The sequence below is a fragment of the Rana temporaria genome, chromosome 10, assembly GCF_905171775.1.
Source record: "Rana temporaria chromosome 10, aRanTem1.1, whole genome shotgun sequence".
Classification (NCBI taxonomy): domain Eukaryota; kingdom Metazoa; phylum Chordata; class Amphibia; order Anura; family Ranidae; genus Rana; species Rana temporaria.
Genome location: NC_053498.1, coordinates 9,200,937 through 9,227,992, shown reverse-complemented (window position 1 = coordinate 9,227,992; position 27,056 = coordinate 9,200,937). Strand labels below are relative to the sequence as shown.

Genomic DNA, 27,056 nt, shown 5'->3' with positions numbered 1-27,056 from the left:
AATACGACGCAAACTCCCCCCAGCGGCGGCCGAAGTATTGCATCCTAAGATCTGACAGTGTAAGTCAATTACACCTGTTCGGATTTTAGGGCTAACTATGCGGAACTGATTCTATGAATCAGCCGTAAAGATAGGACAGGAGATACGACGGCGTATCAGGAGAAACGCCATCGTATCTTCTCTGTGAATCTGGCCCTCAGAGTATAAGCCAAGGGGGGCATTTTCAGCACCAAAAAATGTGCTGCAAAACTCGGCTTTTACTCGAGTATATACGGTGCTGATACCTGGAAACCAGTGCTGTCTTCCCGAAACCAGTTCTTCTTACCGCTTTTGGTTCCTCATTCCGCCATCTTGGATATGGGCGCTGGATGTGGCTTCCTGAGGGACCACAGCCAGCTCCCCAGTGTGCATGCGTAAGCTTTGCTGTGTTTGTAAATGGGTCCTGCAGCATCCTGGGACAAGTGATGTGTTCCCGAGGGCTACAGGAGAATGGGGTCCGGGGGAAAGGGATGAGGATGAGGATTGCGTAAGTGGTAGTGGGTACCACTAAAAATTGATAATCTCTCCCTTCCCCCTCCAAAAAAAAATATATTTTTTGTTCCGTTTGAGGCATGTTAGTGCCTGTCTATGGGTGACTTACACATGCGTTGTCTTTCTTTTCTATAAGCTACTTCTTGACATTGATCAGAACTTTATTAATAATTGGGAAGAGAATCTTAACGTAACTTTTCAGAGGACACTTAAAAAGAAAATCAAATACTATTGTGAAGGCGTGGCCAAACAACCTTAGCGGTATAAAGGTGCGTTAAAGGTAAGCTGTGCTTTTCCCTTGCGGTTCCCTTCCAGCTCTGTGCTGGCAGAGCTGAGTAACAGCCACACCCCTCCACACAAGTGTCTATAGATAGGCTTGTATTACATAGATACAGAAGGGGTGTCTGACCTAGTCTGTTACTGAGAACTGGTCAATGGGTTTTAAAGTGATATTAAAGTATTTTATTTTTATTTTTAAATAGCAAACATATTATACTTACCTGCTCTGTGTAATGGTTTTACACGGAGCAGGCTGCAGCCCCTCCCTTGGTCCACCACCAGTACTTCTGGCCCCTCCCTCCTGCCGAGTGCCCCCAGAGCAAGCAGTTTGCCATGGGAGCACCCAAGTGGGCTCACTCCCAAGCCGCCACTCTGCGTGTCCATTCAGACCAGCGGTTTGGCTCCACCCCCTCTATCTCCTCATTGGCTCACTGGCTGTGATTAACAGCAGTGGGAGCCATTGGCTTCTGCCGCTACCTCAACCAATGAGGATGTAAAGCAGGGGTGGCAAACCGACGGCCCTCCAGCTGTTGGGAAACTACAAGTCCCTTGAGGCATTGCAAGGCTGACAGTTAAAAGCATGACTCCCACAGGCAGAAGAGTGATGGGACATGTAGTTTTGCAACAGCTGGAGGTCCGCCCGTTTGAGACCCCTGATGTAAAGTCTCCAGAGAGCCGAGGCTCTCGTGCACATTTCTGGATCGCGATGGGACTCAGTTAAGTATTAGGGAGGCTGCAGCACACAGAAGTTTTTTTTTTTTTAATCTTAATGCATAGAATGCATGACGGTAAAAAAACTTGAGCCTTTATAACCACTTTAGGAAGTCCTTAAAGTGGAAGTAAACCCTCCTTTTTATATTCAGCCAAGGAAGCTGCCATCTTGCCCTCTGTTTGGTCTTCAACTGCCATGATGCTGCACATGCAATCAGTTATGACCCCAGCCATTGGATGGTTTGACAGTTTGCTTGAGAGCACCACCAATGTGACAGTTACGGTACATTCCTGGCAAGTGCTGGAAATGTAACTGTTAAATCGATGGATTTACTTACACTTTAAAATAAACAAAACCCTTGAAGCTGTGCCCTAAAAAGACAGTTAGAGGCAAAGGGACTAGTCACTACTATTGCCTGTGATCTCCCTGTTGCTGACTTATCATGCTTTGTTCTGCACTGTGGAAGCGGCCATCTTGGTAGAAGCAGGGCTTAGCTTCCTCATGTCAGATCCTCCAGCAAGGAGAACAGTGAGCAGCACAAATGTGATATCATTGAATCTCACTTCAAACCCCTTGAGATTAACGCTCAGAGGCATTACAGGCTCTCACTGCAGATATACAGCTAGGAGACTTCAAAATGGAGTGCCTGGGCCAACCTACAGTACATACCTGGAAGCACACTGCATTTCGTTAGAAGGAATTCTAGCTAAAAAAATTTTTATGGTACTGCTTAAAAGAAATTCACATTTCTAGATCTTCCCTATCATATAGGATATCTTGGGGGTGGGTTTGCCCTGTATGGGTAATGCCCATGTTCCCTTGCGGCCAGTGTTGATGGGCTGCAGCCTGAGATCCTTCTGCAATCATTCAGACTGTATTGCCGGTGTATTTGACCTACAGTTGGCTCTTTCTGACCTGCATTTGACCCACTTGAAGCCTCTTTTGCATTCCCATAGACTTGTATGGGAAGAGAAGAAGTAGCTCTGGTGCAAACAATAGCTCCTGGATGCAGACCCTTATAGCATTGATGAGCTGCAGTTCCCATTATGACAATAAGGCCCCGTTCATTTGGGCAATTAGGAATCGCAGACAGAATTGGCATGATTCTGCCCATGATTCCAAATCTCAGCAAAATGCATAATGCACGTTTGAGTGTCATTCATCCTGAATGGCAACCCAAACATGGTGCAAACTTGATGTGATTGTCACACGATAAACATGGTAAAGCAAAATTTGGACCCTGAGCTTCTTCGGCACGACAAACGCACATAGGGCAGCGCATTCAAGCCCTACATGTGACCAGGGATGGACTGGCCATTGGGACTACAGGGAGTTTCCCGGTGGGCCGATGGCTCAGTGGGCCGGCTTCAGTGGGGGGCACCAAACTGATTCTTTGCCCCGGGTGAAATAATATCTAGCTTCCCCACTGGTACTGTCTATAAGAGTACCAGTACCAGCCATTCTACTCTAATAAAGTAGAACGGCTAGTGGCTAGTGAAGAGGGAGAGGGGTCTTGGGTGGCCAGGGGGGGGTGTGGGAGTAGTCCGGCCGCCATGGGAGAGATCTGTCAAAGTGGGCCAGTCTGAAAGAAGTCCAGGGCCAAATTTTTGTCCCAGTCCAGCCCTGCATGTGACACACGGAAACAAATGAGAATCACTCTTTTAAAATCACAAGCGGGAACCTACATTCCCAGTAAACAATATATACTGTATATATATGGGGCCTTATTAGGTCTGATGAACCCCAAATTGCGTGGAGCTACTGGGGAAGTTGTATTGAACACAGTGACACGCCCATTTCTCTTCGCAAGTCGGCGACAAAACTGATTACATTTAAATTCTATGCCTGTGCTAGACAGCCCTTAAATTGAATCATTTGACAGAAAATGTTTTAAAAACATTTAACAAAAGTCAAAAGCATCATAAAGCCCCGCTAACAACATTGCAAAGTCGAAGCAATGCAATATGTCTTATCCTCCATTAGCCTCATATGTCTCTCAATGCAGCCCTGTCCTAAAGGGCCAGATCATAAATAGTCTGTCAGAACAGCTAAGTAATACACATCCTGACGGAGTCTGTTTTTTTTTAACTACCAAAAGCCAAACTCTATCCATATTCCATAAGTCCTGCAGTGGTGGGGTTACCTTCTAAAAAGTGGTTACACTGACGTGTGGGAAGATGATAGTTAAACACCAAGGGCCAGATTCACAAAGAGATACGACGGTGTATTATCTACAGATACACCGTCGTATCTCTGACTTACACTGGTCCTATCTATGCGCCTGATTCATAGAATCAGTTACGCATAGATAGGGCTAGATCCGACAGTGTTACAATGTGTTACACTGTCGGATCTTTTTTTCAATTTAAAAATGGCGCCGGGGGCGTTCCCGCTGATTTACGATAAATAATATGTAAATCAGCGAGATACGCAAATTCACGAACGTACGCGGACCCATCGCAGTGTTCTTACGTCGTTTCCGTAGCGGTTTCCCGTCGTATACTTACCCTTTCTTTTATCAGGTGCAGCCAATGTTAAGTATAGCCGACGTTCCCGCGTCAAATTAAAAAATTTTAACGTCGTTTGCGTAAGTCGTTCTCGAATACGGACGGACGTCGTTTACGTAAGCGTCGCAACCACTGACGTCCTAGCGACGTCAGTGGGAGCAATGTACGCCGGGACATTCCGCGGACGGCGCCTGCGCATTTAAATCGGCGGCTTCAACACTGAACTCGACGAGGAACTCGATGTGTTTGGCACGTCGAGTTCCTCGGACGTGTGTACGGGGCCTCAGATTATTATTAGCATTATTATATTAGCATTATAAGTATATCTGATGAAGAACAAATCCCTCACCTGTTTGATCGGATGTCATTAGATCTGTGAGTCCCTCTGATTGGACAAAAAATGCTGTTGCATTTGGCAATTACTGTAAAGCTCTCGTTAACCATTGAAACTATGAAGCAATACTTAGAATGATTTATGAGAGTTGGTGGCTCCGATCAGATTGGACTTACTCTGCAAACTTGCACAGAAACAATGACTGGGTGAACATTGCTTAAGTATTATCCAATCCCTTTTGTTTTACTGTTGCTTTTTGTCTGTTTTTTATTTTTTTTATGTATTTCCGTTAAAAAATTCCTGCACTGTTTCTCTATTCTTTGCATTAAAAAAAAATATTTAAAAATTGTTAAGCTAAATCTCTGAATGCTGTAATTTGAAATTGAAATTACTTTGTGGGGAGCTACCATATTATAAAATCTATTCGATTCCTGTCTGGGAGTGGCAGCAAGTGATTTAGACATTAATCTTAATGCCGCGTACACACCATCACTTTATGTGATGAAAAAAAACGACACTTTCTGTGAAGTAAAAAATTACGGTTTTGAAACTTCAATTTTCAAAGACGAAGTTGCCTACACACCATCGTTTTTCTCACAATGATCTTGCAAAGTGAGGTTACGTTCCACCACGTTTTACCATTGAAGCTCGCTTCATAAGTAGCTTCTGGGCATGCGTGGATGAAAAAACGTCTTAGAAAACGACGTTTTTTGCTACACACGGTCAATTTCTGTGAAGTAAAAAGTGCACTTTTGAAAAACAACACATAAAATTGAAGCATGCTTCAATTTTTTTTGGTCGTTTTTTACAAGACATAAAACGACGTTTTCCCCCACACACAGTCAATTAAAGTGACGTTTTTAAAAACGTCATTTTTTTTCATCACATAAAGTGATGGTGTGTACGCGGCATAAGGGTCAGAATTGCAACAACATATGCTGTTATTGGTGTGTTTCCCTTTAAATCACAAGGTGGCGGCTGCTCTATTTACGTATATGGCAGCAGAGCCTGATATGATGAGAAAGGCCTCTTTTACACCTCCTACTTGGGGCCCCTGGTAGTGTGGACAGAAAGCACAGGAGTGCAGAGTGGCACGATTGCCTGCAAAGTCTTGCTGGCAAAGCAGGTGTCCAACCAGGTAGGGGTAGTCGCCAGTGGTCTTTAGTGAAGCAGGCAGGCTGGGTGGCAGCTGAGGGGCAGCAAACTGAAACAGGCCGGTACTGAAAATAGAAGACAGGTAAGGCACATATACTGGTAGCAGACAGTGGATAACAGTGGCAGCCCCTAATCCATTTTCCCGGCCCCTAATCTACAGGCAGGTCACTGGACGCATGGATTTTTTTTAGAAGCACATGATTAGAGTCTGAGTCTGAGTCTCTAATTGGCTTTAAAAAAGGGTCCTCTGCGCCCCGAGCCCACCCACTTATGTGACAATAGCAAATTATTATTCACTATTGTCTTCGTGATTCTCCTCCCGGCCAATCAGGAAGCGGGTCCTGAGACCCGTCACCCGATTTACCAAGAGGAGAAGCAATCCTATTGGATGCTAAGGAGAAGAAGGGAGGAGACACAGGGGGAAATGCCATGAAGATGGGGAGGAGGAGAAGACGCAGAGTGAAGCCGCTGCCTGAAGGAAGTGCTGCCTGTGACCTGGATGAGGTAAGTGCTGGGCTGGTGACTGACTGATCGGGGGGAGGTGGATGTGGCGGGTGGATTGATAAGCAGACAGCCGGAAGGCAGGCAGATCCTGGTGACAACAGGAGGAATAGCAGAGTTTGGCAGGCTGAGTCATACACTGGCAAGACAGATGCGGTACAGGGGCACAGGCAAAAGCATATTCAGGGTACAAGCTGGGTCAGGATTCGATCAGTGGAGCAGTAGCAAGAGGAGCAGGCAGAAGCAGTGGTCAGAAGGCAAGCCGCGGTCAGTACAGGCAGGGAGTTCAGGGAGTAGTCATTAGGAGTCGGGACAGCAGCTGAAGTCAGGATACAGGAACAAAGGGTCTCAGGTCACATGGAAGGCTGAAGACAAAGCAGCACTGAACCTGAGCTCTGCCTCAGTTTAAAAAACTATTTGGTGCCAACATCTGTCACGGTGCATGTGAGCACTTATTCACGTACGCATGAGCATGTCTGATTCTTACGTCCACAAGAAGGAAAGTGGATTAGCCTGTAAAGATGCACAGAAGTCCACCCGGAGGAGCCATCTTGTCTGCAGGTATGCCCATCCTGACAACATGTTTTTGAAGCATATATAAATAAATTAGTGTGGTCTCAAGCACCATGAGTAATGAGCCTGCAGCCCTAAATATATATACAATAAAAAAAATACATTGGTCATGGGACTTTCTATGAGGCAAATCACTCCAAAACCATAATAGTACACATGATTACAAATGTGTTGCCTGGTAGCAGATTTCATATTCACAGTTTATAGACACAATTAAAATTCCAAACTAAATAATAATGTTCTAATCCATAATAAATGAACAGAATACATAATATAAATTCATAAAAAAACTTGGTATTGATGATGTTTTTTGCAGATGGAGATACATGACTACATAATGACTCCTCTTGGTATTCGTATACATAATGTTGTTTTGCAGATGGAAATGCATGATTACATAGAACAATCCAGAGATTCTTAGCATCCTATAACTCAACGCTTTTCGTGAATCCCTGTCCACTTCCTCAGGAGTCGCTGCAAGACAATTGTCTAAAAGAATAAGAATATGCCAGGGTAAGGCCCTGTACACACGACCGGATCTGTCCGCTGGGATTTATCTGCGGATCAGTTCCAGCGGACAGATCCGGTCGTGTGTAGGCCCGAGCGGACATTTTCCAGCTGATAAAAATCCAGCCGACGGATTTCCAGCGGATAAAAATTTCTTAGCATGCTAAGAAATCTATCTGCTGGAATCCTGTCCTTCGGACTTATCCGGTCGTCTGTACAGACTCACCGGATAAGTCCGCCCGATCCCCATCCCTCGCATGCATCAAAGTGATTCGACGCATGCGTGGAAGTATTTACCTTCCAGGGTCGTGCACGTCGCCGCGTCATCGTCGCGGCGACGGCGCGGCCACGTCACCGCGGATGTTTTGGTGTGTACAGCCATCAGATCAAAATCCGCCAGCGGACATATCCGATGGAAACGGTCCGGCGGACCGTTTTCATCGGATATCCGCTCGTCTGTATGAGGCCTAAGACTCCATTCATACAGGGGCAACAAGACTTCCAGCGCGACTTTGGAAGGCAACTTGGACACGACTTGAGTATGAATCATCGCGCGACCTGAGACAACTTACAAGGCGACTCCAAGTCGCCTCCAGGACAGGAGGCTTTCCAGTGGCCAATCAAACAACAATCAGCTCTGTGGGAGGGAGGGGGAGGGAGGGGTTTGCCTGAGAAATGTATGTTCTCTTCCTGTATTGTTGCTTCTGTTAAGACAGTGATCCGACTTCTGAGGCGACTTCCATTGAAATCAATGGGTACAAGTTGCCTACAAGTCGCCTAGAAGTCGGATCCAAAGTCGTCATTGTGTGAATGGGATCCAATAGTACCGTATACAAAATAGATGACTCCCAAGGGAAGGAGAGGGGGGGTAAAAAGAAAAAGGAATATTGTGGGCAAATAGCCCTGTTACTTATAGCTCAAAAACTGGCCCAGCAGCCCAGTGAGTAGAGGGTACCAGGGGATGTCCGGCCGGGGGCTGTGGCGACGTGGACGAAACAGACCTCAGGGGCAAATGGAGGGTGGACCAAGTTTCCATTATAAGGTGAATCTATAAAAGATTGGTGATGGCACATCTTGCCATTAGTTGTTTATAAAAATTAAATATATAAATATAAACTGACCCAGATGGTCAAAAAGTTAAAGGGGTTGTAAAGGTACAATTCTTTTTCCCTAAATATCTTCCTTTCCCTTAGTACAGTCCTCCTTCACTTACCTCATCCTTCCATTTTGCTTTTAAATGTCCTTATTTCTTCTGAGAAATCCTCACTTCCTGTTCTTCTGTCTGTAACTCCACACAGTAATGTGAGGCTTTCTCCCTGGTGTGGAGTGTCATGCTCGCCCCCTCCCTTGGACTACAGGACAACTCACGGTGGGCTTCTAAGAGGTCACCCCACATTTTATTGGGTTCTATTAACACATTGTCACAAGTTGTTCTTCAAGAACAAATGACTAAATTTAGATTTTTACAGATGTTCCTCAACGTGTTCCCCCTCGTATAGTCTAATAGAGCCATCCATACGGTCCCTGTATTCTAAGTTAGAGTTGGTCCCAAAGTTAGGACAACACTAGATACAGACCGCGTTTCATGAATTTGTGTTTCTCAATCTGAATTTCTGTGTTATTTTTCATATTTTGGATTCCCAAAAGGCTTTCAGGAGAAAGGATTTAATGGCTTCTCCAAACACTACCTCTGCCAGTTATATCTGCTTCTGTTGGTCCCTGAGCACCCTTAGTGTGACTGCCAGTCAGTGGCAGCTGGTGCTTAAATTTTTTTAGGGGCGCAAACAAACTGAAAAATTCTGAAAAAAAAAACATCAATTGCAGCCTCACTGTGCCCATCAAACGCAGCCACTGTGCCCATCAAACGCAGCCACTGTGCCCATCAAACGCAGCCACCGTGCCTATCAAACGCTGCCATCGTGCCAATAAACGCAGCCACCGTGCCATCAAACGCAGCCACTTTGCCCATCAAACGCAGCCACTGTGCCCATCAAACGCAGCCACTGTGCCCATCAAACGCAGCCGCTTTGCCCATCAAACGCTGCCACCGTGCCTCAAATGTTGCCACTGTGCTCCAAGTGCTGCCACTGTGCCCCAAGTGCTGCCACTGTGCCCCAAATGTTGCCACCGTGCCCCAAATGCTGCCACCGTGCCCCAAGTGCTGCCACTGTGCCCCAAGTGCTGCCACCATGCCCCAAGTGCTGCCACCGTGCCCCAAGTGCTGCCACTGTGCCCCAAATGTTGCCACTGTGCCCCAAATGCTGCCACTGTGCCCCAAGTGCTGCCACTGTGCCCCAAGTGCTGCCACCGTGCCCCAAATGTTGCTACTGTGCTCCATGTGCTGCTACTGTGCCCCCGGCCTGCCCGCCGTCTGCCCGGCACTTACCTTGTCTCAAGAAGGCAGCGAGTGATGGCAGCAAGTGGCGAGCAGTGTCCCCCATTTTTTCCTCCACCCCGATGTCTTCTCCCGCCCGCTCCTCCTCTCTTCCTCTGCTATGATTGGATGCCTGATAAGCGTCCAATCACAGTGCCTGTCATTTCAGCCAATCAGGTGACAGGTAACACAGACCTGGTTCACCTGATTGGCTGAGAGGTGGTTCATGGTTAGCAAAGTGAATTCCTTTGCTTTGCTAACATACAGCTGAGTGAGAAGGAACGCACAGCGTTGCGCCCGCTTCTCACATTTTTGGGCGCCTATTAGAGCCCATGGCTCTAATCAGGTGCTTCCAAAAAAACACCCCCGCCGCTGTAATTCAGGTGCCCGGTGCCCGAAAAGGGGCCGGACACCTGAATAGGGGGTGTCAGCAGCGACCATAGATAGATTCATGCAATGCATGAATCTATCGATGGTAATTAGAGTAAGGCCAGGAAGGAGGGGGGCTCCTGCGCCCTTTACGGGCGCACCGCTGCTGCTGCCAGTCCCACCAGGTCCCATCCTTCCATTTTAGTATCCCTAGTAGAATATTTTAATGAAGTGTCTCAGGCTGTTTCTTGGCCACATGATCTCCTCTGGGACACCCGCCAGGAGCTTTCCAAACCATTCTTCACAATTTGACATTCTGATTCACTTCTTTTTTTAGGTTCAGATTTTCATTGACCTCAGTGGTATGTTAGGTTTGGAAATTCCACATTCCACATCCGTTTTATTAACTTCTACTGATAATATACTGTATAGGCTGGGACAATCACAACATACAATGTCATGTCTTCATTACACAGACAGAAGTATGATTTGTATGCATAGCAATATTACATCGATGTCGTTAGGGTCACATGGAATTACTTAGAAGGGTGCAAACTAATTGGCCTTATCAATATTAAAAATGCTGAGACTCAGATATTCTGTCCCGGATTCACAAAGCACTTACGCCGACGTATCTCGAGATATGCCGCGTAAGTGTAACTATGCGCCGTCGTATCTGTGCGCCGTGCCCACAATCTGAGATACGCCTAAAAATAGGCTTCCTACGACCGACGTAACTTGCCTACGCCGTCGTATCGTGGACGCATATTTACGCTGGGCGCATTTTCCGCTCCTATTGATTTTCTATGCACATATGCAAATGAGGGAGATATGCCGATTCACGAACGTAGTTGCGCCCGGCGCATAATATACGCGGTTTGCGTAAGTCGTACGTCCGGCGTAAAGTTATTCCCCATATAGGAGGCGCAACTCATGCAAAGGTATGGACCAGGGAACACAAGCCGTTGTATCTTTTGTCGTTTACGTTGTATGTGAATATGACTAGGCGTAGGTTATGTTCACGTCGTAGGCAGTGATTCGACGTATCTTAGGCGTGATTCTGAGCATGCGCACTGGGATGCGGCCACGGTACGGCGCATGCGCCGTTCATTTTAAGTACTTCTATGACGCTTGGCCCATCATTTGCATGGGGTCACGCCTCATTAGCATGGCTCACGCCCACTTCCACCTACGCTGGCTTACGCCGAGGAAACCCAGCGTATCTTTAAGAGGGAGTGGGAGCGAGTGCTTTGTGAATCCAGTGCTTGCCTCTGTGCGCTGCGCCGGGGTAGCGTAAAAGAGATTTTTCTGAGCTCCCCAAATGGGGCTCAGAAAAATTGTAAAAAAAAAAATAATAATAAAAAAAGTATTGTAAAAAAAATTGAAAAAAAAATATTAAAAAAATAAAATTTAAAAAAAGTATAAAAAAAAACTACTCACACCATTCACTTCTCTACTGACACCATCCTCTGCACTACTGACACCGTACATTGCCCTACTGCCCTATACATATTTACACACATGCATGTACTGTATGTTTGGGGTGTACACTCTAATGCAATAGGCTCTGCACACCTATGGGGAGAGGAGACTGTAGCGACACCCTGTGTATGAAAGGGGTTAAAGTCATTTAAGATATTCCATTCCCGAACACAAGGCAGCTACCAACACTCCAACCAGCCAAATAAGACCCCAAATACGAATAATTCTCCCCCAAATACGAAGCTCCGTGTTGAGGTTCAAGCAGGAATAACAACCTTTATTGAAAGACTACAGGCTTATATACAGTAAAAGAGGAGGTGCATACATATCCTGCCCATATTACTCTGAAAATACACCTGTGACCAGACCTAATTAACATGAGCTAATTAATTAATCCATTACAGCAGCCGATGACTCAGAGATATGACCTTGAGGCTGGGTTCACACTACTACACTACTTTCATCCTACTTTGCTCTGCTACATTGGTCCTACATTTATCCTACATTGGTCCTACATCCATCCTACTGTCATGAACAGGATACTACTTTGGTCCGACTTCAATGATATTCAATGGGCCTGAAGTAGGATCAATGTAGGACCAAAAGTAGTACAGGGAGCATTTTCAAAGTTGGACCGACTTGTGTAGGACGCTACAAGACGCTCTCATAGGGAAACATTGAACACAGAGCAAAGTAGGATCAAAGTAGTGTAGTAGTGTGAACCCAGCCTTAGGCTAGACTTGCCGTCTTGTAGCTCAGAAGACACAATCAACATTATCACCAATCAACACAGAACTCCTTCACACAATTACAGGGTCAATTAGCACAAGCCACAGTGAAAGACCCTTAGAAGTTATCCTAGAGGTAGGGCAGTGTACAGAGGTCAGTAGTATCTAGGTCAGTGTACAGAGGTCAGTAGTATGTAGGGCAGTGTACAGAGGTCAGTAGTATGTAGGGCAGTGTACAGAGGTCAGTAGTAGCCCCCCTGGATCTGCCCCTGGGCTATTCAGAGTTCATCCCCCTTCCCCTCCTCCTTCCCCTGCCACCAGGCCATTCAGAAAGCACAGCCATTCAGAAAGGTAAGGGGATGTGCAATTACATATTTACCGGCCCCTTCCTCCAGTTATCCTAAAACATCCTTGCAGCAACAGCTGGCGGCAGGGGCAGACTGACCATTGAGTCACTCGGGCACCGCCCGAGGGCCCCATGCCACTAGGGGGCCCCATCAGGGTTGCCAGGCTCAGTAAAACCAGGGACAGTATGGTTTTTTTTTTTACAGCTGTCCCTGATATGTTCGAAACCGACATGCTTTTGATGTGAAAATCCCGAGATTTTAGCTGCCCCGCCTCTGCACTGCCTCCTGGTGTGGTGGCCATCTGTAAGCCCAGGGGCCCCATAATCTTCTATTGCCCGGGGGCCCCATGAGTTGTCAGTCCGCCCCTGGCTGGCGGGAGAGGAGGTAAGCTGGTAGCACTGCAGGGGGAAGAAGGGAGGCAGGGAAATAGGGGGAATCTGTGCTGTAAAGGGTGCCAGGTGCCTGGGCACACCTGGCACACCCTGTGCGCACGCCTATGGCAGTAGGGAGCCAGCTGTGAAGCCGAAAGGCCGGGTTCCCTTACTACGAATGACGGCGGTAGCACCTGAGAGCTGATGCAAACATCGTCTGCGGTGGTGACTTCGCTGGACTCCAGGACAGGTAAGTGTCCTGATATTAAAAGTCAGTAGCTGCAGTATTTGTAGCTGCTGACTTTTATTTTTTTGCTGGGGGGGGGGGGGCTCCGCTTTATGTCTCACTTCCTCACTGTAGGAGTTAAAAATAAAATATCAGACAGAAAGTGAAACCAAGTTGTGGCCTGTGTATTTTAGTTTCTCCTGGTAAGACGGCATATAGTTTGTTCCTAGATCGATACTTTTACCGGGATCAGAATATATAAACAAGTGCCAGGTTGGAGCAGACAGACTCGGGAACTGTTGAGCTACACTGGGATCCACTGGATCACTTGGAAATCAAGGTAATAATCGCTGAATCTGCACCTCTTCAACCGGCATTCTGCCTGCTGTGTATTACACTCACTTCCTTTATTATTATCAGATGGTGATTTTGTTTCTATTTGTATGAAATGTATTTAGGTTTGAGGTTGTTTTGTTACTTTGTTGCTTGTTTACAAGAAATGACAACATTTACTTTTTACTTTGTTGCAAGATTGTTCCTCTATCTCCTACTTCACCCATATACACTGCATTCTTCCTCTAGTGTCAAACACAAGGCCGTGGGCCGAATCCGGCCCTCCATGCCATTTCATGTGGCCCTCGTACCTCTTCTGCAGCTCCAGCCCTCCTCTGATCCTACTCCGGACCCTGTACTTTCTGCTTTCAAGCAATACATCCAGCTTCTTCCCAGCAGCAGCATAAGAAAAGGGGTGTACACTGTGATGTGAGGGAGAGTGGGGGACTCAACTTCTGATGGTGGGGGGGGCTCTTGACATCTATGTAAATGGGGGGGGGGGGGGGGGGTTCGCTGGACATCTAATCTTACAGATACAACCGGCCCTTTTGAGGGAAATCATAATGCTGATGTGGCCCACCATGAAATTGAGTTTGACACCCCTGGTCCAAGGGCCTTCAAACCATGACCCACAGCCAAATCTGGCCCAATACAAGATTTTATCTGGCCAGTAGCCGATGTGCACAGACTGGTGATCAAGATCAATTGGTCTCCACTGATGCAGACTCTGATTTAAGGGGGGTTCTGATGGCAAAATTTATGTAAGGAGGGACTCTGATTTGGGATCATGATGTAAGAGGGACTCTAGTGGGGACCATGATGTAAGAGGAAACTGAAGACCATGATGTAAGGGGGGACTCTGATGTTAGGAGGGCACCTAAGGTGGACTCTAATAGGGACCCGATTTAAGGGATACGGACTCTGATGGGGATCATGATGTAAGAGGGACTCTAATGGGGACACTTATGTAAGAGGAAACTCTATTGAAGACCATGATGTAAGGGGGACTCTGATGTAAGGAGGGCACCTAATGTGGACTCTGATGTAAGTGAGGCTCTGATGGGGAACCCGATTTAAGAGATACGGACTCTGATGTAAGGGGGTTCTGATGGGGACCCGATTTAAGGGATAAGGACTTTGATGGCTCTGATGGGGATCATGATGTAAGAGGGACGGTAATGATCCTGCAATCATTTGATCTGGTCTCGGGAAGAGCCCAGGAACCACAAGGGGGCGTCACACCACCCAACCTAAGTGAGAGCCACCTGGATTACGTTTTCAGGAGGGCTGAAAAAAATAACAAATCCAAGCTCAGGCAATATTGTCAACCTATCAGATTGAAATTTACTGGCACGACACCCAAAATTTACTGGCACAGCCACGTTTTAACTGGCATTTCACAAAAGTTACTGAATTACATTTTTAGGCGCAAATTTCAGTATTTAGGCTACAAAAAAGTACGCTAGGCAAATAGTAATGTGATTTAAGGGAGATATTAAGGTAAAAATACATATTTTTGTTATTTTCAATATAATAAGGGCAAATTATTTAGTCACATTACCCCCTGCCTCCATCCCCCTCTGCCACCAACACCCCCTGCCCTCACTCCCCTCTGCGGTGCCACAATCTCCCCCTGCCTCCAATCAACCCCTGCCTCCAATCTCCCCTGCCTCCAATCTCCCCTGCCTCCAATCTCCCCCTGACTCCAATCTCCCCCTGACTCCAATCTCCCCTGCCTCCAATCTCCCCCTGACTCCAATCACTCCCTGACTCCAATCTCCCCCTGACTCCAATCTCCCCCTGACTCCAATCACCCCCTGACTCCAATCTCCCCCTGCCTCCAATCTCCCCCTGCCTCCAATCAACCCCTGCCTCCAATCTCTCTCTGCCTCCAATGTCCCCCAGGCCCCCTGCCTCCAATCACCCCCTGCCTCCATCGTCCCCTGCCTCATCCCCCTCTGCAGTGCCACCAACAAGCCCTGTCTCCATCCCCCACCCTCTGCGGTGCCACCAACACCCCCTGCCTCCAATCGCCCCCTGCCTCCAATCACCCCCTGCCACTAACACCCTCTGATTCCAATCTCCCCCTGCCTCCATACCCCTCTGTGGTGCCACCGCAGCCACCATCACCCCCTGCCTCCAATCACCCCCTACCTCCATCGTCCCCTGCCTCCATCCCCCTCTGTGGTGCCACCGCAGCCTCCAATCTCCATGCACAGTTCCAAGCCGAAACAATCTCGGCTATATTTACTGGCACATTCCCGCAACCACTGACATTTACGAACGGGGGGAAAAAGTGCCGGTTTTTACGGACTGTCCATAAAAATACAGACGTTTTGGCAACACTGAGCTCAGGGCTTCAGATTATTTTAAGCCCTTCACTCTCTGGATATGCATAGTACAGCCAAAGCAGTTAATAGCTCTTTGAATTGTATTATTTTAGGAATCCGGTGATTTTTTGGCAGTGAGTGGCTGCTGTGAGCGGTTGTGGATTTACGCTTCATTGGGTTTCATTATTTTAAAACACAGAGATTTTCATGTTAGCCAATTTCACACCATGGTTGAGTAAACTTAGGGCTCTAATCGTGACATCTGATATATATTAATATTAGCAAAAACACACATATCAAATTTTTGTGGTACAATTATCATTTAATAAAGGATGTTATTTAGAGATAGCGGTGAGGAGCGGTTTGACTTGGAAGCCGCAAACTACAAATACTGTAAATATGAAATCTAGTTATGATGACCTTCAAAGCAGCAGTTTTTTTTTCTTTATATAAAATACATTGTAGAATTACCTTTGAGTTGGAGGTTGGAGCTCTTCTGTCCAGCAGATTCCATATTGTGTCATTGACCTCACAAGGATCCTGCTGGAATCTATTGGTTAAAGTGGACCGCTCAGCCACCAGCCCAAGTTTAATGGATGGATTTGTCCTTTTAGGAATCTTGCAAAATCATTATGTCCTACTTTGGGTCTACCATCATCCTCTTCTGAACTTGACTACCTCTGACCAGGTTACATTTTTCCAGTCATAGTCATGTACCTGTATGCAGAGCCTGAGATAATGAGGGAGGCCTCTTGCACAGTTTCCATCTGAGCTCCCCTGAATAGGGTCTACAAGGGCAATATAAAGACACAAGTGCCAGGGTGCCAACACCATGGACTGGAACTTAAGAGCACTGATATCTACTAAGCAGGAGTACAAGTGGTGGTACACTGAGGATGTTCCAAGTTCAGTTCAAGGCAAAGTTGGGTCCAAAGCCCGGTCTAGTAGTAGCAGTAGCCTTATGCCCCACCTTGGGTCTACCATAATGCTCTTTGAACATGGCTACCTCTGACCAGGTTACCAGGTACCTTGCTCGCTTCACTGCAGCTCTGCAAGCAGAAGCAATTTGGTACAATGTGTGGCGGGGGCGGCGGTCCCGGTGTCACACCTCTGGCGGGTGTCACCCCCATAGCAACGTCACTGGATGTGCCAAGTTCAGTTTAAGGCAAAGTCGGGTCCAAAGCCCGGTCTAGTAGCAGTAACATTATGCTCCCCCTTGGGTGTACAATCATGCTCTTTGAACTTGGCTACCTCTGACCAGGTTAAATTTTTCCAGTGGTTGCCACGTAGCACCCCTGGACCAGGAGCGAATCCAGGGGGGGGGGGGGGCAACGGGGAAATACCCCCCCCCCCCCCCCCCCCCGAAAATATTACTGATTCCAAGGATTTCTCCCTCCGCCACCTAACTAGGTTTAAGTGCTCATAAATTTACATAACCTGACAGAATTTATGATTTCCTGGCCATTTTTCAGAGAATATGAATGATAACAAAAACTTTTCTTTCTCTCATGGTTAGTGTTTAGCTGAAGCCATTTATTATCAATCAACTAACTGTGTTTACACTTTTTAAATCATAATCACAGCAGAAACTACCCAAATGACCCTGACCAAAAGTTTACACACCCTGGTGATTTTGGCTGGATAACATGTACACAAGTTGACACAAAGGGGTTTGAATGGCTATTAAAGGTAACCATCCTCACCTGTGAAATGTTTGCTTGTAATTAATGTGTGTGTATAAAAGGTCAATGAGTTTCTGAACTCCTGACAGACCCTTCCATCTTTCATCCAGTGCTGCACTGATGTTTCTGGATTCTGAGTCATGGGGGAAAGCAAAAGAATCGTCAAAGGATCTGCGGGAAAAGGAAGTTGAACTGTATAAAACAGGAAAGAGATATTAAAAGATAGTCAAGGAATTTAGAATGCCAATCAGCAGTGTTCAGACTCTAATCAAGAAGTGGAAAATGAGGGGTTCTGTTGAAACCAAACCACGGTCAGGTAGACCAACTAAAATTTCAGCCACAACTGCCAGGAAAATTGTTCGGGATGCAAAGAAAACCCCACAAGTAACAGGACAGGTGAAATACAGGACTCTCTGAAAACATGTGGTGTGGCTGTTCCAAGATGTACAATAAGGAGGCACTTGAAGAAACATTGGCTGCATGGTCGAGTCGCCAGAAGAAAACCATTACTACACAAATGTCACAAACTATGCCGCTTACAATAAGCCAAACAGCACAGAGACAAGCCTCAAACCTTCTGGGTACAGATAGCTAGATTCAGGTAGAGTTAGGTCAGCGTATCAGTAGATACGCCGACCTAACTCGGAATCTACGCCCACCTAAGTTTAAGTGTATTCTCAAACAGAGATACACTTAAACCTATCTAAGATAGGACGGCTTGCGCCGTCCTATCTTAGGGTGCAATATTTAGGCTGGCCGCTAGGTGGCGCTTCGATTGCGGTCGGCGTAGAATATGTAAATCACTAGATACGCCTATTCACGAACGTACGCCCGGCCGACGCAGTACAGATACGCCGTTTACGTAACGCTTTATCAGGCCTAAAGTTATTCCATCTTATAGATGGAATAGTAATGTTAAAGTATGGCCGCCGTTCCCACTTCGAAATTCGAAAATTTGATGTCGTTTGCGTAAGTTGTCCGTGAATAGGGATTTACGTCGTTTACGTCTACGTCGAAATCAATAGGCCCGTGCGGCGGACTTAGCCACAATGCACACTGGGAAATGTAGGCGCCCGGCGCATGCGCAGTTCGAGAAAAACGTCAATCACGTCGGGTCAAGCCTCATTATCATAAAACACGCCCCCTCAGACAAATTTGAATTAGGCGCCCTTATGCCTGCCCGCTTTAGGCTACGCCGCCGCAAAGTTAGGACACCCTACGTGAATCTAGCTAATAGTCATTTGGAGTGATGAGACCAAAATGTAGCTTTTTGGCCACAACCATAAACACTACATTTGGAGAGGAGACAACAAGGCCTATGATAAAAGGTCCACCATCCCTACTGTGAAACACGGAGGTGGATCACTGATGTTTTGGGGATGTGGAAGGCCCAGGAAATTTGGTCAAAATTGATGGCAAGATGAATGCCGTATGTTATCAATAAATACTGGAGGAACATTTCCATTCATCAGCCAGGAAGCTGCGCATTGGAAAGTACTTGGACATTCCAACATGACAATGATACAAAACACAAAGCCAAGTCCACCTGTCATTGGTTACAGCAGAATAAAGTGAAGGTTCTGGAGTGGCCATCTCAGTCTCCTGACCTCCAATATCATTGAGCCCCTCTGGGGAGATCTCAAACGTGCCGTTCATGCGAGACGGCCCAAGAATTTACAGGAACTGGAGGCTTTTTGCCAAGAGGAATGGGGAGCTTTACCATCTGAGAAGATAAAGAGCCTCATCCAAAAATACCACAAAAGACTTCAAGCTGTCATTGATGTTAAAGGGGGAAATACACGGTATTAAGAACTGGGGTATGTAAACTTTTGATAAGGGTCATTTGGAGAGGAGACAACAAGGCCTATGATGAAAGGTCCACCATCCCTACTGTGAAACACGGAGGTGGATCGCTGATGTTTTGGATGTGTGAGCTACAAAGGCACAGGAAATTTGGTCAAAAATTGATGGCAAGATGAATGCAGTATGTTATCAATAAATACTGGAGGAACATTTCCATTCATCAGCCAGGAAGCTGCGCATGGGACGTACTTGGACATTCCAACATGACCATGATCCAAAACACAAGGCCAAGTCCACCTGTCATTGGTTAAAGCAAGTGGCTGACTTGCGAGTCGGCTTTATATGGCGCTATACGGTGCCTGCGCCTGCCGTGTAGAGTGGACTGTGCAGGCGCCATATAGTTTGGCTACTTACGGAAAACTTGTGACGCGCCTTATGCGCCAGGGGAAGTTTTTCACCAGACGTCAATCATATAACCTCTGCATAGGAAGGCCTACTCCAAAAAAACAGCATACTGTAGATGTCGGAAGTATGCTGGATGTAATGGCATATAGATGTTTTTTAGGGTGAACCTCCGCTTTAAAAAACGGGGGTATGTAAACTTTTGATCAGGGTCATTTGGGTAGTTTCTGTTGTGAGTATGATTTAAAAAAAGAGTAAACACAGTTGATTGATAATAAATGGCTTCAGCCAAACACTAACCACGAGTGAGATAAAAGTTTTTATGTTATCATTCATAGTCTCCGAAAAATGGCCAAGAAATCATAAATTCTGTAAACTTATGAGCACAACTGTATACTGTATATAGTGTTTGGGGGTAATTGTCTAGCACAAAATACTGGTTTAAACCTGTAAACAAGTTACAAAAAAGGGCCTGGTCTTCAACAGGAAAGAATGTCAAGAAGTAAAAGGGAAATAAAAGGGGAAAGTCCACAACGTGTATAAACAGGACGTCTTTCATCATATTTCCTCTCCTACGCTGATAACAGGCCGACCTTAGAAAACATGATAATGAATTCTTCTGAATAATAGAAGGATCATCTCCAGGAAAGCTCTGAAACCTGTATGAAAAATAATAATATATTTTAAATATAAAAATATAGTATGAATACATTATCTATATGACTGAGGAGGTGAGAAAGAAAATTATAATTTCCCAATTCATTTTCATTTATTTTTTATTTTTCTTTAAATAGACCAAAAACAATCACAGAGTTTGCTGATTAAAAGAAGACGGGATTGCTTGGAATGGACTGTGAAAACAGCACCAGGTATGGGCTTTGAAACCCGACTGAACCTTCAATTAATCCTTTCCGTCACTTTGCACAGTCAGAAAAAAATGATGGGAGCCCCACACTCGTGCATACAGTCTGTAGGGCCCCTTTCACGCAGGCAGACTCTGTCCTGATGCGCTACTCCGTTATCCATTTACACCAGACTACTCTCTGATACGATCCATCTAAATCAAGGGTCTCAAACTGGCGGCCCTCCAGCTGTTGTGAAACTACAAGTCCCATCATGACTCTGCCTGTGGGAGTCATGCTTGTAACTGTCAGCCTTGCGATGCCTCATGGGACTTGTAGTTTCGCAAACAGCTGGTGGGCCATAGGTTGAGACCCCTGAGCTAAATGGAAAAGGACAGATCCCTTCCAATTCTTTTTTGGCAGACCGGATTGGACCCAGAGGTAGTCATGGACCCCTCCAATCAGGTCCGCCTGAAAAACTGACAGACTTAATCAGACTACCTATGGGAAAGGGGCCTAAAAGATTTTAGTCTGCAACCAAATCCAATGAGTTTCAGGGGTTCGACACTCCATATCCTTCAGGGCTTGTAGGGCATTAACTATAGGGTGATGGATACCGTCCTGGACTGTAAATTTAACATGTCCAGATCAAGCAGGTGCTTGGACAAAGATAGCCCATTCAGGGAACCCCCCTCCACCAGGGCTGGACTGGGACAAAAATTTGGCCCTGGACTTCATCCAGACTGGCCCACTTTGACAGGTCTCTCCCATGGTGGCCGGACAACTCCCGCTCCCCCCCCCCCGGCCGGCCAACTCCGATGGCCACCCAAGCCCCCTCTCCTACTTCACTAGCCGTTAGCCGTTCTACTTTACTAGAGTAGAGCGGCTGGTACTGGTACTCTTACTCTTTTACGGCAGTACCAGTGGGGCAGCTAGACAATATTTCATCCGGGGGAAAAAATCAGTTCGGTGCCCCCCCCTTATGGGACAAGATTAGGCAGGAGTGAGAAACTCCCAGGCCATAGCCGTTGAGTCAGCTGTCTGTCCCCTCCCCTGTGCGCCCTCTGTTCCCCCCCTGTGCTCCTCTGTCGTCCCCCCTGCTCCTCTGGTTCTCCCCCTGCTTCTCTGTTCCCCCCAGGTGAACGCTGCGGGGAGGGAGAGGAGGTGAGCGCTGCGGGAAGAGAGAGACAGAAGAGTGGAGGGGGGCGGCGGTCCGCTGTCACTGAAGCTGGCCCACTGAGCCATTGGCCCACCGGGAAACTCCCTGTAGTCCCGATGGCCAGTCCATCCCTGCCCTCCACCAACTAATACATACCTTCACTGCCCTTCCGCATGGCTCCATTTATCCATCAGAGCCTTCAGAGGTTCCTATTACTTGTTATGGGGAGCATGTGACCTTCTCCATTTCCTACCAGAATGCAGAGTTTTGGCTTAAGAGGTTAATTGCCAGTTCCAAATATTATCACCTGAAGAGGGTAGAATGTCATTAACCCATTGTAAGCTCTGGCATACACCAATTTAAAATATACATAGGAGCATGGGGGATGTGAGTATCAGAGAAGGGGAGAGGGGGTGCCCTATCAAGATACTCAAAATCTCAACTTTGGAAAGACTGAAAAAATTCCTCCTTGCATTGGGGCTGCACACACACCCTCAATGGTTAACTGCTCATTTAAAGGGGTTGTAAAGCTTTGTGTTTTTTCACCTTAATGGATCCTATGCATTAAAGCAGAGGTCCACACAAAAAGTGAACCTCCGCTTTTCATAACCCTCCCCCCTCCGGTGTCACATTTGGCACCTTTCAGGGGGAAGGGGGTGCAGATACCTGTATAATACAGGTATTTGCACCCACTTCCAGGAATAGACTTCCGCGGGAGTCACGCCCCTTTGCGTCACCCCCCCCTGCTGTCTTCTGGGAAACACACTGGTCCCAGGAGACAGCGGGGACCAGTGAGGGCGCGTGGCGAGACTCGTGTTAATGCGCAGTAGGGAACCGGGCAGTGAAACCGCAACACTTCACTTTCTGATTCCCTCACCGAGGATGGTGGTGGGGGCAGCCGAGAGACAAGCGATTGCTCGGCTTCGGCTGCCAACATCGCGGGCACCCTGGACAGGTAAGTGTCCATTTATTAAAAGTCAGCAGCTGCAGTATTTGTAGCTGCTGGCTTTTAATATTTTTTTCCTTGGGACCTCCGCTTTAAGGTGAAAAAACACCTTGGGCCCCCCAACCCCCCCCGTTTTACTTACCTGAGCCACGAAATTCCATGGGTGCGATCCCGCAATGGTTTGCCCCAGCTTGAGGTGGCTCTTCATTGGAGATTGATAGCAGCGCAGCCATTGGCTCCGGCTGGTGTCAATCAAATCAATGACGCGGCACGCGGGGGGGGGGTGGGGCCGAGTGATACAGTCGGTGGCTATGGCGGATATGTATCACGGGAGTGCGCCCACAAGCTAACCCCCCTTGGGAGAGCGCTTCTCAGAAGGGGGTTAGCTGTTGCGGGGAGGAGCCAAGACAGCCGCCAAGGGACCCAAGAACAGGAGGATCGGGGCCACTCTGTGCAAAACGAACTGCACAGTGGAGGTAAGTATGGTATGTTTGTTATTTAAGAAAAAAAATACCTTTACAACCCCTTTAAGTTTAGAGGGTAGCTGAGCTAGAGATAAAAGAACAGTAAACCCATGCAGTGCAGGCACAGCCACACTCCAAGGGGGAAGTTTCTGATTTCCCGGAGTTGGGCTAACTATATTTTTCTGAGCTAAATAATGAGATAATGATGGATGTGGTGGATGATAATAACAATAGATTGCTTCTATATTCCAGCCTTTCTCAAACAATTGAGAAACTTGAGGAAACCCCAAAGGATATGAAGGCCTTTACTTTTAAGAACACTGGGGAGGAGGGAGACATCAACCATGTGGGAGAAGAGGCAGTAATATTCGAAGACTCCGATGTGGGTGAACCTGATGAAGGCAACAGCAATGAAGGCGATGGAGGACCTCACATAGACAACATCGCTGATGAGATCGGAGAACCTGCAAAGGAATCGGTAGATGTTGTAGCTGGAGAGCCAACTGTTGCCGAAAAGGACGATGAGTTTGGTGCCTTTGTGGGTGAACCAGTGGAGGAGGAGAGCAGCAATTCCATGCAAGCACTTGAAAAGGAGAACTCAATTGAAAGTTCGGAAGTCACTGACAATGCAGATCGCTCCGTAAATGGTGAAGAGATTCTGAAAGCCAATGATAAACCAGTGGAGGACGACAGCAGCAATTCCATGCAAGAATTTGAAAGGGAGACCTCAAATGAATCTTTGAAAGTCACTTACAACGAAGAAAAGATCCCGAAAGGCTGTGGTGAACCAGTAGAGGAGGACAACAACCAATCCATGCAAGAAGTTGAGGAGGATATCTCAAATGAAGGTGTGAAAGTCACTGACTATAAATGTTGCTTAGTAAATGAAGAAGAGTTCCCGAAAGCCTGTGGTGAACCAGTGAAGGAGGACAGCAGCAATTCCATGCAAGAGGTTAAGGAGGAAATCTCAGCCGAACCTTTGACGGTCATGGCCAACGAAGAGTGCTCAGTAAATGACGAAGAAGTCCCAAAAGCCAATAAAGAAGCGTTCCCGAAAGCCTGTGGTGAACCAGTGAAGGAGGACAACGACCAATCCATGCAAGAAGTTGAGGAGGATATCTCAAATGAAGGTTTGACGGTCATGGCCAACGAAGAGTGCTCAGTAAAGGACAAAGAAGTCCCAAAAGCCAATGAAGAAGCGTTCCCGAAAGCCTGTGGTGAACCAGTGAAGGAGGACAATGACCAATCCATGCAAGAAGTTAAGGAGGAAATCTCAGCCGAACCTTTGACGGTCATGGCCAACGAAGAGTGCTCAGTAAATGACGAAGAAGTCCCAAAAGCCAATGAAGAGAATATCCAATGTGCTTTGGCAGATATAATTTCCAAGATCAATACAAAATCGGAAGTCCCCAAGACTTGCATAAGTGATACAAAAGCTTTGTCCAACGTGAAATCCAGTTGTGCCTTGAAAAAAAGGAAAAGAAAGACTCAATTTAAGAGTTCTTCATATGGTGAGTTATTCATCCTGCATGCCGACAATACATTAGTAGTGTGTTTTATGCAAGGCCTATGTTTTAACAGTGGAACATCTGTGAGAGAGTGATTCCTCTTTGAAGCCTTCCAAGATTACAATGGGTACATTTTAATGCTGAGGTATCAGTATAACCTTGAAAATGATCAAACCCAGCAATTCCCACTTAAATCAAGTATATACGTTTTGGGTAGAGCTGGCTTTTAACCACTTAAGGACCACCTAGCCCCGATATACGTCGGCAGAATGGCACGGCTGGGCACAATCACGTACCTGTACGTGATTGTATAATGCCCAGCTGTGGGTCGCTGGCGCGCGGCCCGGTCCGAAGCTCCATGGCCTCGGCCGCGGGATTCGCGGACCCGATCGCCGCTGAAGTCCTGCGATCGATCCCCGGAGCTGAAGAAAGGGGAGAGCTGTGTGTAAACACACCTTCCCCGTTCTTCACTGTGGCGCTGTCATTGATTGTGTGGTCCCTTATATAGGGAATCACAATCGATGATGTCACACCTACAGCCACACCCCCTACAGTTAGAAACACACATGAGGTCACACTTAACCCCATCAGCGCCCCCTAGTGGTTAACTCCCAAACTGCAATTGTCATTTTCACAGTAATCAGTGCATTTTAAATGCATTTTTTGCTGTGAAAATGACAATGGTCCCAAAAATGTGTCAAAATTGTCCGATGTGTCCGCCACAATGTCGCGGTCACGAAAAAAATCGCTGATCGCCGCCATTAGTAGTAAAAAAAAAAAAAAAATAATAAAAATGCAATAAAACTATCCCCTTTTTTATAAACGCTATAAATTTTGCGCAAACCAATCGATAAACGCTTATTGCGATTTTTTTTTACCAAAAATATGTAGAAGAATACGTATCGGCCTAAACTGAGGAAAAAAAATTTTTTATATATATTTTTGGGGGATATTTATTATAGCAAAAAGTAAAAAATATTGCATTTTTTTCAAAATTGTTGCTCTATTTTTGTTTATAACGCAAAAAATAAAAACCGCAGAGGTGATCAAATACCACCAAAAGAAAGCTCTATTTGTGGGGGAAAAAGGACGCCAATTTTGTTCGGGAGCCACGTCGCACGACCGCGCAATTGTCAGTTGAAGCGACGCAGTGCTGAATCGCAAAAACTGGCTGGGTCCTTTAGCTGCCTAAAGGTCCGGGTCTTAAGTGGTTAAAGGGGTTGTAAAGGTACAATTTTTTTTTTCCTAAATATCTTCCTTTCCCTTAGTGCAGTCCTCCTTCACTTACCTCATCCTTCCATTTTGCTTTTAAATGTCCTTATTTCTTCTGAGAAATCCTCACTTCCTGTTCTTCTGTCTGTAACTCCACACAGTAATGCGAGGCTTTCTCCCTGGTGTGGAGTGTCGTGCTTGCCCCCTCCCTTGGACTACTGGAGAGTCAGGACGCCCACTAACACACAGCTCCTTTCTCTATCTGCAACGTAGGCTGGACATACATTTTAAAATAAAAATAGTTAACGATTTATAAAACACGTTTGTTTATTGCTGTTGATTGAAATGCGTTGATTTCTAATTTAACAGAGGAAAAGTCCAAAGTCGGAGATGTAAAATCTCCAGAGGGGCGCAGGCTGAACAGACATGGCGATGACAATGGAAGTGATGGAGGTGGAATCGGAGGTACAAGAACTCCAGAGGGGTATATGCCAGACATACATGGCGATGGCGTTGGCACTGACGGAGTTGAGGAAGAATGTCTTAGAACCTCGAGTGTGAAAAGGAAATGTTTTCCATTTGGTAGGTGATATTTTATAGAATAGAGGCCCCCGTGTTTGATAATTCCCTTCATAAAACAAGCTTGTTTATTGCTGGTAATTGATATGTGATGAGAGGTAGAAGCGAAACAAACACGACAATAACCATAACGGTGGCAGTGACGGAGGTGGTGCCGAATGTCATAGAGAACCCGTGTCAAATTCAAGGCCGATTCTGGCCCCGCCCATTTCATGGGACCCTTACACCCAGGGCTTGTTTCAGCTACTCAACCCTGCACTCTTTATGTAGCATACTCCACAACTCTGCACTCTGTATGTAGCACACTCCTCAATGCTGCACTCTACATGCCACGTACTCCTGAACTTTGCATGTAATGTACCCCTAAACACTGCACTCCTTCTCTCACTCTCCGCTCCCCATTTAAAACTGTTACTTGTAAACACGGGAAGCCTCTGTGTTTACAAGGACAGCTTTCCTTTTGGTGGCTCAGCCCTGCACTCTGTATGAAGCACATTCCTCAACCCTGAACGCTGTATGTAGCACACTCCTCAACCCTGCACTCTGTATGTAGCACACTCCTCAACCCTGCACTCTGTATGAAGCACATTCCTCAACCCTGCACTCTGTATGTAGCATTCTATTCAACCCTGCACTCTGTATGAAGCACGTTCCTCAACCCTGCACTCTGTATGTAGCATTCTATTCAATCCTGCACTATGTATGTAGCACAATCCTCAACCCTGCACTCTGTATGTAGCATTCTATTCAATCCTGCACTATGTATGTAGCACAATCCTCAACCCTGCACTCTGTATGTA

General features: G+C 46.5%; 1 protein-coding gene across 2 annotated transcripts in view; it reads left to right on the top strand.

Moving 5' to 3' along the window:
- Positions 1-13,127: 13,127 nt before the first annotated feature.
- Positions 13,128-27,056, top strand: part of LOC120916285 (zinc metalloprotease ZmpB-like) — a 28,982-nt gene continuing 15,053 nt past the window's right edge. The window contains exons 1-4 of one of the 2 annotated variants that reach the window (XM_040327165.1): positions 13,128-13,336; positions 20,341-20,415; positions 23,210-24,468; positions 26,047-26,259. In XM_040327165.1, the coding sequence (XP_040183099.1) occupies positions 20,393-20,415; positions 23,210-24,468; positions 26,047-26,259 (1,495 nt within the window). In that variant the 5' untranslated portion in view covers positions 13,128-13,336; positions 20,341-20,392. The remainder of the gene's footprint in view (positions 13,337-20,340; positions 20,416-23,209; positions 24,469-26,046; positions 26,260-27,056) is intronic. The other variant, XM_040327166.1, reaches the window with a different exon arrangement.